Genomic DNA, 13540 nt, shown 5'->3' with positions numbered 1-13540 from the left:
TCTTTTATTATCGGAGGCGCGTTTACGGTTTCGCGATTTTACAATTCAGATACGTACTTTCAAACTCTACCGGCTGGTTTACCACTCCGTTCGGGATCTTTCCGACCTGTATAGCTCGGGCGTTATACGCCTGCGACCTATAAAATTTACATAAACAATTTGCTTATAAATAATTTAGCTAAGTTTGTTTATATATAACTTTTAATCCTGGACGAATATTTAATAAAGTACGTAAGAAACGTCGGAATTAATTCCAGGTTTCCAAGTTTTTTTGACACATGAAAATTATAGTCTCTTCTCTGTATAATAAGTGTTTCAAAAATTAATACTATAAAAGAGTAACGCCTAATTAGATTCCGCTCTTCGAAATGAAAACATTTTAGCAATTTAACGAACCTAAAGGGTGATCCCTTGACATGCTGGCCATTCACCAGAATTTGAATGACGTGTTCGCCGACTTCCTCGGCGGTGATGGTGTACGTCAAACCGCGCAGCTTCGATTTCTGTAGCGGCACGGTCTTGCCATTGGGCCCTGCGAGTTATAAAACCAGACTTTATCGTATATTCGCGGCACGCGGCGTTAACGTCGTTGAAAGTCACAACGGGATTTACCGGTAACGGTGACGGACACCTTATTGGGATCCACGCCGTTGACGCTGAAAGTGGTCGGCCGATGCACCGGCAGTGTTTCCAACGCGTTTCCGGTGACGACAGCGGTTATTCCGCTCTTGTTGCCAGATGACGGGGACACGTAAACGGCACCGCCGTTGTTCAGGTACCTGTCGTGAGTCGCGGTACCGTCCGTCGTGTCCGCGAGCTTGCCGTAGTAGTTGTTGTTTTTATTCTTCAGGATGCCGTGCGTGCGAGTGGCCGTCTGACCGTCGTACCTCGAACCCGTGCCATAATCGGGACTCGACGACTTCTGCACGGACGAGTAACTCGTCGTCGTGGAGTGCGACGTGTTCTTGGCGTAGCTCTGCGCGGTCTTGTAATTGTTGTTCAGAAGATTGTTGTTCGGATTATCGCCAGCGCGATTCTCCGCGGTCGGCGAGTTGTTCGTCAAATTCGCGAGGGATTCGAGACTGCCGTACGATAGCAACGACTTCGTCTTGGCGATCGCGTCCCAAGAATCGCGTCTCGAGGTACCACCCACCATCGAGGACACTCGCACATTACTGCTAGTGTCGACAACACCGTTGTCCGTGGATCCGCGCCGATTAAAAAGCGCATCTTTATCGCCAGTCCTCGGGCTAAAGCTGCGGTTTACAGGACTTGGCGTGGCACTAGGATATGCCATTGGACTGCGAGTCGGCGAACGTGACCGCTTCAGGGATCCCGAATTATAGATGTCCTTGGATTCTTTGATGACATGTGCGGTGGGACTCAGATCCGGTGATCGCGATCTATTGAGCGTACTAGACGAATAAATATCCTTGGACTCCTTAATGAAACTAGGGCTCTGCAGATTCGGCGATCTCGAGCGATGATTGTACGCGCTGCTGCTGTAAATCTCCTTATTCGTTTCCTTCAATACTGACGGACTGTGCACCGTCCTCTGCACAGGGCTGTGATTGATATGATTCGGCGAGCGAGTACGGTTCAGTGAGTTGGTGCTGTGATAGGTCGTCGAGTTCTCGGTAACATAGTTGCTGGACATTTTATACGTCGGACTGGTCTGATGGATAGGTGAGTAACCACGCTGCGTCGGGCTGATGGACTTGTACGCGGTCGAAGTGTACATCTTCTGGGATGGGCTGTTCCGTTCCGTCACGGACATGTTCAGCCCGTTCATTCGTCTTTCCAGGGATGATATCTTCGACCGCTCCAGACTGGACGTGGACTCCTTTGATCTGCGGGAGCCCTTTTGCGTTCCCACGCGTATGGAAAACGGCGAACCATGCACATCCGAACCGTTGAAGTAGACGTATACCCGATATTTTCCATCGTCGCCAGGCACAAAGGACACTCGGTATTGCATGTGACCGAAATCCTCTATTCTGTAGGGCACTGATTTCTTATCGTGGACGATGTCGATAATCACGTCGCCGAGTCCACCAGTTCCCCGCGCGTCCACGATGAAAGAGAAAGGTTGTCCAGGCATAGCGCCTTCGGTGTCCAGAAGCTGTAATTAAATAATATTGTAGGTTAAATTATTCGTAAATTATTCTGACAATTATAATAAAAACGGAAATTAATTATAATTTATACAATAAAAGTATAAATTGTATAATATAATTATATGTATATGTATAGAATGTACAGATATTTATTTACTGAATTTGAAATATATCAAAAAATTTTCGATTTAAAATTTTTGCGAATTAATTAATTCTACTTTATAAATTCTAATCACATTTTCAATATTAAAAATAAATATCATAAATAATGACAATGTGTAAATGGCATTCTGCCAGAAACAATAATAAACAATTTTGATCCTACCTTGATTCCATTAGGATCGAATACGAAGCAAGTAAAGGGACCGCCTTGTATGTGATTTCCCTTGTGCGTTATCGCGATACTCCATTCTCCCGTCTCGTCGGGTTGAAAGGTCGCCGTATGAACACCGTCCTTCTCCTTGACGGGGCACGGCAGCGATCTTCCGGTCGGAGACCACGCAGTTACGTCAATACCATCGTGACTAGTTCCTAAATGCGGATGTCAATTTCAAAATCTTTGTTCGTCGAAAGATCTCTTCTTTAACGTCGGAAACACGTACCGTAACTGTTGACTAGAACCTCGACGATAGATCCTATGGCGCAAGGATCCATGCCCGGGGATTTGATTTTCGTTAGCGGCGGCAAAACCCTGAAGTAATAGGGACATCCGTTTACCAGCTCGCCATCGTTGTACACCATCAGCTAAAAAGTCAGAGATGAATTCAGAAAATAGCATTTAACGTTTGCTCATTTATATTTAAACAATAGTATTAATTTTTGCATATTTACTTACAAATTTTTTCTAAAAGAACTTTTTTTAAAACGTAAAAACAAAAAATTCGTGAATTGAGTAATTAAAATGTTAAGGAAACACGGATACAAAAATCAACAATTTTAAAACTTTGTGATTGTAATCGACGGAAGAAAATTTTTTATAGTTACATTGTGCCTTCAACGAACCTTGTGCATGCCTACTTCCGTAGGTACGAAAGTGCCCTTGCCATGAACCCCGTTCCAAGTGAGCCTGCACTCCACCCGTCCGCTGGGACTGATGATCTCGCCGCGCACCTCCCGCGCGTTTACGTCTTTGGTAAGCATCTCCAGCTTGAAATGTGCCTGCAACCAGATTGCACACAATTGGTTTATCATCGAAATAACTAACGTTTCGAGATGTAAAACTTCGACGGTGTTTCGAGAGAGCGAGCGAGAATTTTTTGGATAAGACGGGAAAAGGAAACTCTGCGACGCGGTAATAAAAATTCGGCAACGCCGAGCTAGCTGCGGCGCGAAAACGTAATTAACAAACAATGACTTAACCAACCGGCTGTTGCACTCGGGCGGATGTGCTGTCGACGTGCACGGCAATCTGTTGACTCGCTTGAGGGCGAGGCTTCACCCACTGAAAGTACGCCGCGTACGCCATCACGCCTAAATGCTCTACATTTTGATCCGCCATGTCCTTCGCTTTCAGGATCGGCTCCACGCCCAGCTTCTTGCCGCCGTCGATACCTTACAGAGAACATCATTTGATTTATTATAGTGAAATTTTGCCAAAGGACTTGTTTTTAAAGTATTTATTCGTATAAACTCTGTTTAAGTTTATGAATGTATTACAGACGTATCAGATAAACAACTAAAATATTATATTACAAATATTATATTATAATAAATATATTTTCTAATATAGACAACGTAAAATTTATGTCAAAATATATTTAAAAGCTATAAATGTATAAAACATTAATTTTTATTTAATAAAATCGAAAACATTGCAGAACTAAGAAAACTTCTAGGGTACTTTACCCATTTGCAAGTTATGCTCCCACGCGGAGGGATCGGTGTCGAGTTTCTCATAGGGTGGCGCCGGGCCGCCCAGATTTCTGACGATGCCGCACAGTGCCCGACCGTCGTTCCAGTCCGTCTGCGAAAGCAAGATAATTGAATATCACTGTGAGATATTATACCGAGGTACTGTTACCGGGACGCCTCGTCTCCACCCACCGTGAAGTTCCGTATTGAGGTGTGTGATAATTGCGAATTGACCCATCGTAGCGTTGCGTGGAAGCCCGGCGAGCCTTCCTTCATGAAGTACGACAAGTAGGTCATCCCCGAGAGCTCGTCTAGGTAAGGCGACGCCAGATAGTCCGGCTCCAGCACCATGGGAATATCAAACTCGCGCTTCGATATCTCCATGGCCTTGCGACAGTTGTAAACGCTGCAAAATTGACAACATATTAAAATAATATACAACATAAAACAATATATTTTCACCTGTTTCTCATCCTCACAAATTATTCGTTTAAATAATTTATTTATTAAATTAAAGAAAAACAATATGCGATAGCACATCATTTTGATATAAGCAAACTATTTTAAAATACTTATTTTTTCAGTCACAAATATTTTCTAATAAAAATTTGGCACCAAATATTGTAGAATGTAATTAATTTTCCAAAACCTCTTGTCCAGTCTTTAATATTAGATAAGTTTTTAATTGTCAATGTATGTTGAGTCAGAATTTAGCATTCGTCGACGAGCGCGTGATCAAATGTGAGCGATAATGTTTACAAATAATTTATTTTACCTGTCATTTGGATCGAGCTTGCGCCAATGAGGAAACAGGCCGGGGTTGCAGTAATCCAAAAGTGCGCTCAGATACACGCCGGAGTTCCAGTCGGTCGTGAAATTATTGACTCTGCATTCCGGCAGGACAGCCTGAAAAACAGAGTCGCTCGTAGAAATTTACAGCGCCGTTCACAGATTATTATCCATTCACGATTGTTAGCGAGCAATTAAATACGACGGCCGCGATACGCGAGGGTCAAACGCGCACATGTATGTACATATATCTATGTACATATTAATATCATACGCGAGCGCGTAACGCATGCAATCGGCGCCTCTGAACTCTTTCGTAACGTAAACACGTTCTCGCGTAATGCGACGTGTATGTGGACCCGTCGGAAAGGATAAATCGAGGTAAAGTGATAGCGTTTGGCTCACGGCGATGTGCGAGCCGAGGTCGCGCCCGATGCGAATAATATCGCGTATACTGACCTTGAGCCATGCGAGCATCAGCTTCCTCGGCGGGAACTTGGACTTGCCTATTTGGTACCGCACGATGAGCGACCATATCAGGCCCAGGATCAGCTTCAGGTTGCCGTTCACGATGTCCACGTTACCTGAAAGAGTCCGGGAAAATTGGTTTTAGCCGGGAGCTTGAGCGCACAATGCCGAAGCGGTAAACCGTCAAGATGGAAGAGAATCAATTTGATTTATCGTCGGCCTGAATTTATTCGCCTCTATCTGGAAAGAACGGTCTGGCCGGCGCACGCACGGAGAAGCGAATTAATTCGGGGAATCGCGAAAGGGAGAGGGAGAGAGAAAGAAAGAGAGGGCACATGTGCGTGTTAACGCGGCATCATTTCGCAGTCACAGTTGCAGAAGAAAGATTTACGATTACGACTTTGGAGAACAAGTCCGAGGATTTAATTCTACGCGATTGTAATTTATACATCGATGCTCATATCAAGCGCGCACGCAGCCGTACGTGAGACCGGTGTGTATTTTAATAAAAAATTTAAGAACGAAAGATTTTTCATAGATTCTTAGACTGTTAAAAAACCCCTTATTGTTGCAGATTTTTTATTTCATTCTGTTTTACGTGAATTGTTATTTCAAGAATATAATTATTTTGATAATTTTATTCTAAGGAAGTTATAATCTTCGATTTGAACATACAGTATTTTCTATCCAACATTTTTTCCTTTCCATTCAAGAAAATTATTTTTAAATAACAAGAATATCATTTTCTTGATTAAACTATATAAAATCTTAAAATAAATCTTCCAGTAAATTTGTTTGATTTAACGCAATATAATCTTATTTCAAAATTTTCATTTTGAAACTAAAGATATTGTCAAAATAACAATATTCCTTTTTTCTGTGTACATAAACTCTATTCATTTATTTAAAACGGTTAACCTCGAAAGTTTAAAGCTTTCGTGTGTGCGCGAAATTGTCATCTCAAAGGTAACAGCGCTAATCTATAAAGTAATCGCCCCCGTTTCTCTCGTTTTCCAAATTCAGCAATAGTTTAAGAATTATTATTTCACAAAGAGAAAATTCCCAGCTCCTCTGTTCTATCCCATGGATTTCTAGATCCGTTCTGATGCAGCAAATAGCGCGCGAGTGCGATAATTAAGACGAGATCAGGAGCGCGCTCGCGCGCCCGTTGCGTGTCAATCCGATTCGGTGTGCATCCTCTCGCGTCTAAACGCGAGAGATACGAGCGTGCTCTCATCCCGCGGTCTCGTGAGCGACGGTTACCGTCCGCACCATGTGAACGGGATAGGCGCGGTACAACAGCCGTGTAGCGCGCATAACGACGACGGCGACGATGCCATGGACGCGCGCGCGGTTTTTCGCGGCCTCGCGAGGCGCACACCGGCGCGACGCGGGAAAGGCAACGACCTCGAAGCTCCGATTTGCAAGATGTACGTGACGCGAAATAATTGAAATCAACGCGATATGGAAACGACACGTGAACGCGCGAACATTCGCGTTAATTGCGGCTTTTAAAATCCTCCTTTTTTTCTTTTCAAAAAAAAAAAAAAAGAAGAATCGATCTATCGCGGGGAATCGATCGAGAATCGAGCGTCCATTGTAACCCGAGGGTGTCGAGTCTCGCGGCGTCACGCGCGAGATTAAAAGCACCGGTGCTGCAGAAGTACGCGGGCTCCGTCGCTGAAAGACAGATAGGCTCGTTCGACGATGACCCGCATATTCGAAACGATTACGTCTCCCGCGTCGCCGCGCGCTGACTCACAAGGCAAGACCGGCTTGCCTGAGCGTTTTATTATTGTTACACCGCGCGCGCGCGCGGTCCGAGGAAAACGCATTACTTCGCCGTGGCGTGTGGCAGGTAATGGCCCGGATCGCCGCCGATACTTCCGACTAGGAAAATTATCGGGGCCTTTCGTCAGCCGGTGCTCTCCCGCGTTTTCCCTTGCCTCCACGATCGCCCGATGGAAGGTGGAAGACCCGCGGAATTGCCATTGTCGGAAATAAAGGCGCAATTACGTAATGACTTCGATCGTTTGCATTCCGAGGCCGTGCCTCGACGTGGGCAGTCCGAGAAAACGACCCGAGAAAGAGTAAGACTAAGTCGTGAGGAAAATATACTGGGAAAAAGAGTTCGGCAAGCCCAGATAATACTTAGTAATTAAGCTTTAGTAAAATAATTTCAATCAAGTGCTCAGTTTCTACACTGAGGGGAAAATGTCGAAGTATTGAAAACCAAATATTTCTTGTGACGTTTTCTTCGATACTTGTTATAAAAACATTTATTTGTTATAAAAACGAAATACATTTCGGTGAAATATTCTGTGAAATATACTTCTGAAATATATTTCTGTAAAATATACCTTATTTAAAAAGATAATATTCAGTGTGCGTAAAAATAAATAATTTATTTACTAGAAATAATAATAATCTCAGTGTATTAATATAATTATTGAATGTTAGATATTTTTTATTTAATCGAACAATTTAATTGGATCTATTCCACCGGAACTTGATCATTATTGCCAACCTTGTTCTTTCAGAGACAGAAAAATCGTACAGAAGAGAATGCAGGGAAGTCGAATTAAACTGCAAGAGGATCGCGATGACGTTACGTTGATGATTACGTTCGTGCGCGCGGCAATTTGCCCGTGCGTACGTGCGCAATCAGGAGCAAACGATATTTTAAGGGAGCTAATTTTTCGAAAGTATATTACGCACGGGGGGGAAAAAAAGAGGAAGATCGTAACGCGATTAGCGCGTACGGGTCGGGCGAGGCGCGGTGAAGTATATTCTACGCGCGGTCTCTCTCTTTCTCCCGCGCGCGTTGCGAGAGGAGGAAGACGCGCATTTCCAGCGATTGCTCATTATCTGTAGAATGCGTCCTGGCGGCTCCTCCCCCTCGTAGTTTGATTGCATAGCATTATTAATAACGCGTCTTCTCTCACGCACCTCGGCACGCCACGGCCGGACAGAAAGAGATAATGAACACGGCGGGAACTTCACCCACGTGGCTCATTACGTATCTCTGCCGAACGAGTTGTAGCGCATCGATATCAGTCAAAAAAAAATTAAGCGGATTAGAGGAAGGAGGACCACACAATCGAATAAGTATCGCTCATATGGTCATCTGAATATCACACAGAAATGTCACTCTTGATTATTGGTTTTTTTTTTCTTCTTAATATCTCTAGTGGCGATCGATGAACGTGTTATGAGATGCGGCATGTCGATTATCGGATATGTATGTCGAAAAAGATTAAGTAGATCGAGAAGGACAGAAACGGGAAGCACAATCGTGTCACTTGTATTTGAACATAACGTAAAACGCGGTCATTTAAATGTCAACGCAGAAACCGCATTAGTCAGAAGTAACTAATGCGGCTTAGCGCGAAGAGAGAAAAATGTCTCTCCTTCTCTCTCTCTTGGAAAAAAAAATCCCGGCTTCGTCAATAAAAACCCGATCAGTGTTATCTAATTCTTCCGCATGATAAAATAATCGTCGAGTAAACGAGCGTGACGCTGCTACGACAAACGTGTACGTTACAGAAAAGACTCGAAGTGTCCTAGTTCGTTTTTTTTTCCGCGAGCATTTCATGCCCATATATGTAATAATTAAAAAAAAAAAGCGGTAAAACGGTCTGGGTGATGGAAGACCAAATCGCACGCGTTTCAATGCGAATTACTGATGGCGGATTACTGGGATATTTCAGGATATATTGTAGAGGCGCAAGTCATAACGTCGTTCCAATTACGGAGCGTAATTGGACGTTGAGCGCGTGCAACGCCTTGACGGTTTCGCGCGACCGTGGACGAACGGACGGCCTTCGCCGCGCGTTGTTGTACCCTTGCCATCCTCGTCAATCCGTATAAAACACGGTATTTTGTCTGCATTGCGGATCGTAAAAATGCGAAGGTTCGAGCGCCGCGACGAAGGCAATTTCTTCGCAACGTAGCGAAGAAACGTAGCGGACCTCACCGTGACACAAAAGACGATAGATAATACAAAAAAATAGCGGAAATTATTATCGATTTGATTAAAACGAGGTAATCAACATTCAATGCAAATTATGCAGAACAAATGTAAATATATGTGTAATAACGTAGAGAAAAATATCAATTCTACACAGCGATTAGTCAATTTAATTTTTCTTTCTAATAATTAAGTAGTGATTTTTTACAAACAATAAAATATATCTTTTTACTGTTAATTGTTTGAAAATATATTTATCATAAATATTTAAAAAACTCATATCATATATTACAAACTTTCAAAAATAATACTCTCTTGAAGAATATATTTTTGGAAGTTTGTATAAAATTATCGAAGAAAGATCAGAGTAATAAGCAAAAAATTGTTGTTTGACTTAATATTCCTTTAAAATATATAAAACCATTAGGATTCAGAATGCATTTCAAATAAATTTGAATTTATGAGAGATTTGCTGGTTTATGTATGAATTGATGAAACATGTAAGATAAATAATATTTACTTTATTCAAGAATACATTTTCTATTTACAAAAGTTTCTTTCGAGTAATGAGTGCATCTTTAAGAAAATATTCTTTGTGTGCAAATATAATTCATTACTTGAAAGGAGAAAAATAAAGTTTGATTAATCGCTCTTCTTGGTATGAGAACATTTTTCTATCATAAACCTTATTAAGAACTTACATGCCCAATGTAATTTTATATTTATTAATTTTATTTTAATTTCGGTTTGTTAAATGCGTTCGGTATCTTTTACTCAATGTTTAAAACGTTCCGTCGCTAATAATAAAGCCGCGCTCACTTTGTATGTACATATTCCAATGATTCTACTTCCGACAGGAATCAACCACATGTGACTCGCTTACCGATGTTGACGAGCTTGACGCCATCGGCCTCGATGGCCTGCAGCGCCGTGGACACGTTCTCCAGATGGTGGTGCTGGTTCGCCGGTCGCGGGTTCCATCGGGGCAGCCGGCGTTTCGTCAGCACCTCGACCAGGGCGCAGAGACGCGTGCCGTCTCGAAAGTCCTCGGCGAGGTCCAACACGGGGCCGCCGCCCACGTCGCTGGCGTGCTTCAGATGTTCGTTTACCCAGTTCCGAAAGGTGTTGGCTTGGATCTCTACCCAGAGGTCCTCGTGGCCCTTGATCGGCATCCCCTTGGCGGCCGTACCCTCAGCCGAGCGGGCCACCAGGCCCACCAGCTGCTCCGGTCGCAGCTGCTCGGTCGACTGCATTCTCAGATTCCTGTAGTCACGTGACCGATCTTATATATATGTTTGTATGTATGTACCTGTTGAACTCGTCCTGCTATTGCGATCAGATAAAATTCGATAACTTGCGCGCGCTTTCCTTTTCGATTAAAGACTTAATTGGGAACCGTTCGGGAAAGAAAGTTATTCGAAAAGAGGTTTTTATAATTATTTACATGCATGTACAAGATATCAAAACGTGCGAACCAAAATAATCATTATAGCAAGTAAATTCTCGAAGGTGCAAGTAAAATATTTATTTCAAAGTTTTTTTGAAATATTTATTTCAAGTTTTTTTTATTTCAAATAATAGTTTTATTTACATAAGTAAGATATAATCTCTGATTGACTAGTTTGTACCTAAAATCGCTTGAAATAAAAATAGAAATAATTTTATTTACTTACTTCAAGACATTTTCTATCTGCACGCAAATTATCTCAATTTTAATTCTTCATCAAGTTCGAAATTCTTTAATATTAAATGATTAAAATGATCTCAACGCGTTTTAATCTCGCGTTGAGACAAAATAAGAAGTCGCGACACGAGAGAATTACGCTTACGATTGCATAAAAAACGTTTACGAATATATTTCGCGTTTTTATCGCTACAGGTTGTAATTAATCGTTTCGATTAAGAACAAATCACGGCGCGCACCGAAGTAACGAGCGATAAATTACGAAATGTTTAATTGCTCGTGCGAAACACTCGAGTGTGATGCGGCCTGTGAACGCGACCTTTAAGGTCGCGCCATTGCGCGCGAGGAGCTCGATTGAATTCCGCGGCGGAAAAACCGCGACGGCGGCGACGGTCGTGCATTGTTCATTAACGAGAAGAGGATCCAGGGGGGAAAACTTCGCGCGGTGAAAGTGCCGGTGTTCGCGGTGCGGGTATACCTGCAACTTATTTCCGCGTGTCTGCGTCCTCGACAAAATCTGGCTCCGCGCTTTCGGCGGCTTCGACTCGCCTCGATCCGCGAGTCAAACGGAGAAACCGCGCAAGAAAGCGTTGAGGGCAAACTCCGCTAGAAACCGAAGCGGCACGCGAACAGTGAAATAAATGCGTGAGATAAATGATAAACTTTTTTTTTTTTTTTCAGCAACTCACTTGGGACTCGCGTGATAACCCACTTACGCTGGAGACGTTAATAAAAAAGATCGGGGAGGCGTCGAGGCGCGTCTTATCGGGAGACTCTCGCTAATTGCGAGCGGAATAAGCGACACGCTCGGTGCTCGTATATCGAGCAGTAAAAAAAATTTTTTTTATTAACGTAAAAATTTAGGTTGCAGCCGTCTACTTTTCCACGCAAGAGAACCCGAGTCGAGAGATGCTATCGCGAGGCAAGCCGCAGCCGGGTTCCGTTTCTGAGGCTAATCCGTGCTTCCGGCGGTCGTTTGAGTCAGACGGTGTGTCTCAACGCGAGAATTTTGCCGTTGAAAACGTTAAACTACCCTCGATAATCTCCCGACGCGATCTCGCAAAACTTAGAACAAGGGGAAACAAAATTTCCATGCATGTAGGCGCGTCGCGATTTTCCAAGTTTATGCGTAATAATCCGTGCACGCCAGCGGCGGCGAGTTGTCTCATCGCCGCATGACATCATTGTTGTCTCCCGTAAGCTCGTCTGACCGGTGACTTGCTTGCGTAAGTGCGTAAATATCTACGGTGGGCAGAGCGCGGTCGTCGCGACCGATCAACAGCGGGCTCTTTCCCCCGACTTTCGGACAAATAGGCCCAGGCGTTAATTAAAAACTCCGCCGTTTTCGCGCGTATTACGTAATGGTCCGCGAACGAATCTGCGTCCGACCGCGCTATAAGATCGCGTGACTCGGTAAACGCGCTTGAAAAAAAGGGGTAGCGTAATTGAGACGTAATAAAGAATCACCGTGGGAGAATTGGGTTTGTCAAGAGGGCCGCTATTGTTTGCTCTTTCTTTAAACGCACGTTTCCACAACAATGTCGCGGGACACTTGCCGGGAAAGATAAATCTCGGGGCTTATCAGAACGTGTCAGGCGAAATCGAACGAGGATCGCTCTCGCGCATCCGCACGTGAACGACACCCGTGAATCAAATTCACTAAGCGATACACGCCGCGGCGGGTGTATGCAACGACTTTCACCGCGCGCTCTCAAATTTTATTCACCGCGCACGCATGCACGCAGGCACACGCACGTATCTCCCGCCGCTCTGAAAAATTGGCGTGAATCGAACGATCTAGATGACCGTTCCGGATTAGCTGGACGGAAGATCGTTATCGGACGTTTCGCACGTTGAACGGAGATTGCGCAATCGTCGACGGATCGAAGTCGAAGAGGCAGTGTGAAGTAACAGCGCGGGACTCGGTTTATCAGGCTCTTGCTTCATTGGAGAGAGAAAAAAAACGGGGATGTTAAAATGGATTTTCGATCTAGGTCATTATAAACTTATGACTCTTTCGCACTTTTTCTATAAATTGCTAAAAGATCTTGTGCAGAATTCTATTGCAAGCTCCAAGATCTTCCTTGAAATTGATCATCGAGTCTAGATTCTCGAATATTCAGAAATATTTGATTAAACTCGCGTATCCTTGGTAACATGAATCCCCTGAAGCTTTTAAAGAAGCTCTTAGAAACCTTCGGTCTCACAAATTAGGGCTTGTAAATTTTCATCCTTCTCTGATATTCTAGATTTCAGATTGAAGACTCCTCATTCCACAAGCATCCTCGTGATCGCCATCGTATCGCTCTCGACAGCTCTTCCGAATTGTCATAGGTAAACGGCGCTGCCGGTACGTTTTAATCGTTCAACGATTACTTCGAGGATAAAGCTTATCGTTCAAGCACCTCGTCAGAAGCACTTTGTGATAAACGGAGTCCCCCTGTTCGTCAGTCCAGTCGTTGTCTGCTCGGTAGAAGCGACGACGTAGAAACTCCACGACGTCGCACGCCGCATCCGGAGGGTACTCGTCGTCATCGTCGTCGCGTGTACCTCAACGGAAACGCACATGCACACAGGCACGCATCCACACTCGCCCACGTAACCGCACGCACGCACGCACGTAGGACGTAGGAACGCACGGTATGCGAACTGCTATATTTA

The 13540-nt window shown here is 43.8% G+C and overlaps 1 protein-coding gene across 5 annotated transcripts in view; it reads right to left on the bottom strand.

Moving 5' to 3' along the window:
- LOC105831017 (filamin-A) overlaps positions 1 to 13540 on the bottom strand; it is a 36796-nt gene that overhangs the window by 22373 nt on the left and 883 nt on the right. For 4 of the 5 annotated variants that reach the window (XR_004963789.1, XR_003625847.2, XM_028190940.2 and 1 more), the window contains exons 2-13: positions 10079 to 10458; positions 5217 to 5341; positions 4744 to 4874; positions 4161 to 4374; positions 3963 to 4080; positions 3481 to 3668; positions 3120 to 3275; positions 2720 to 2861; positions 2443 to 2648; positions 613 to 2122; positions 397 to 532; positions 58 to 137 (exon numbers count right to left, since the gene is read on the bottom strand). Coding sequence is in view for 3 of the 5 variants with exons in the window: in XM_028190940.2 (XP_028046741.1) it covers positions 58 to 137; positions 397 to 532; positions 613 to 2122; positions 2443 to 2648; positions 2720 to 2861; positions 3120 to 3275; positions 3481 to 3668; positions 3963 to 4080; positions 4161 to 4374; positions 4744 to 4874; positions 5217 to 5341; positions 10079 to 10448 (3376 nt within the window). In the remaining 2 variants the exon portion in view is untranslated. Of the gene's footprint in view, positions 1 to 57; positions 138 to 396; positions 533 to 612; positions 2123 to 2442; positions 2649 to 2719; positions 2862 to 3119; positions 3276 to 3480; positions 3669 to 3962; positions 4081 to 4160; positions 4375 to 4743; positions 4875 to 5216; positions 5342 to 10078; positions 10459 to 10868; positions 13479 to 13540 lie in introns of those variants that run through there. The other variant, XM_012670827.3, reaches the window with a different exon arrangement.

Source organism: Monomorium pharaonis, chromosome 6, assembly GCF_013373865.1.
Source record: "Monomorium pharaonis isolate MP-MQ-018 chromosome 6, ASM1337386v2, whole genome shotgun sequence".
Classification (NCBI taxonomy): Eukaryota; Metazoa; Arthropoda; class Insecta; order Hymenoptera; family Formicidae; genus Monomorium; species Monomorium pharaonis.
Note: the sequence above shows the minus strand (reverse complement) of the source record. Positions and strands in the feature narration are given on the sequence as shown.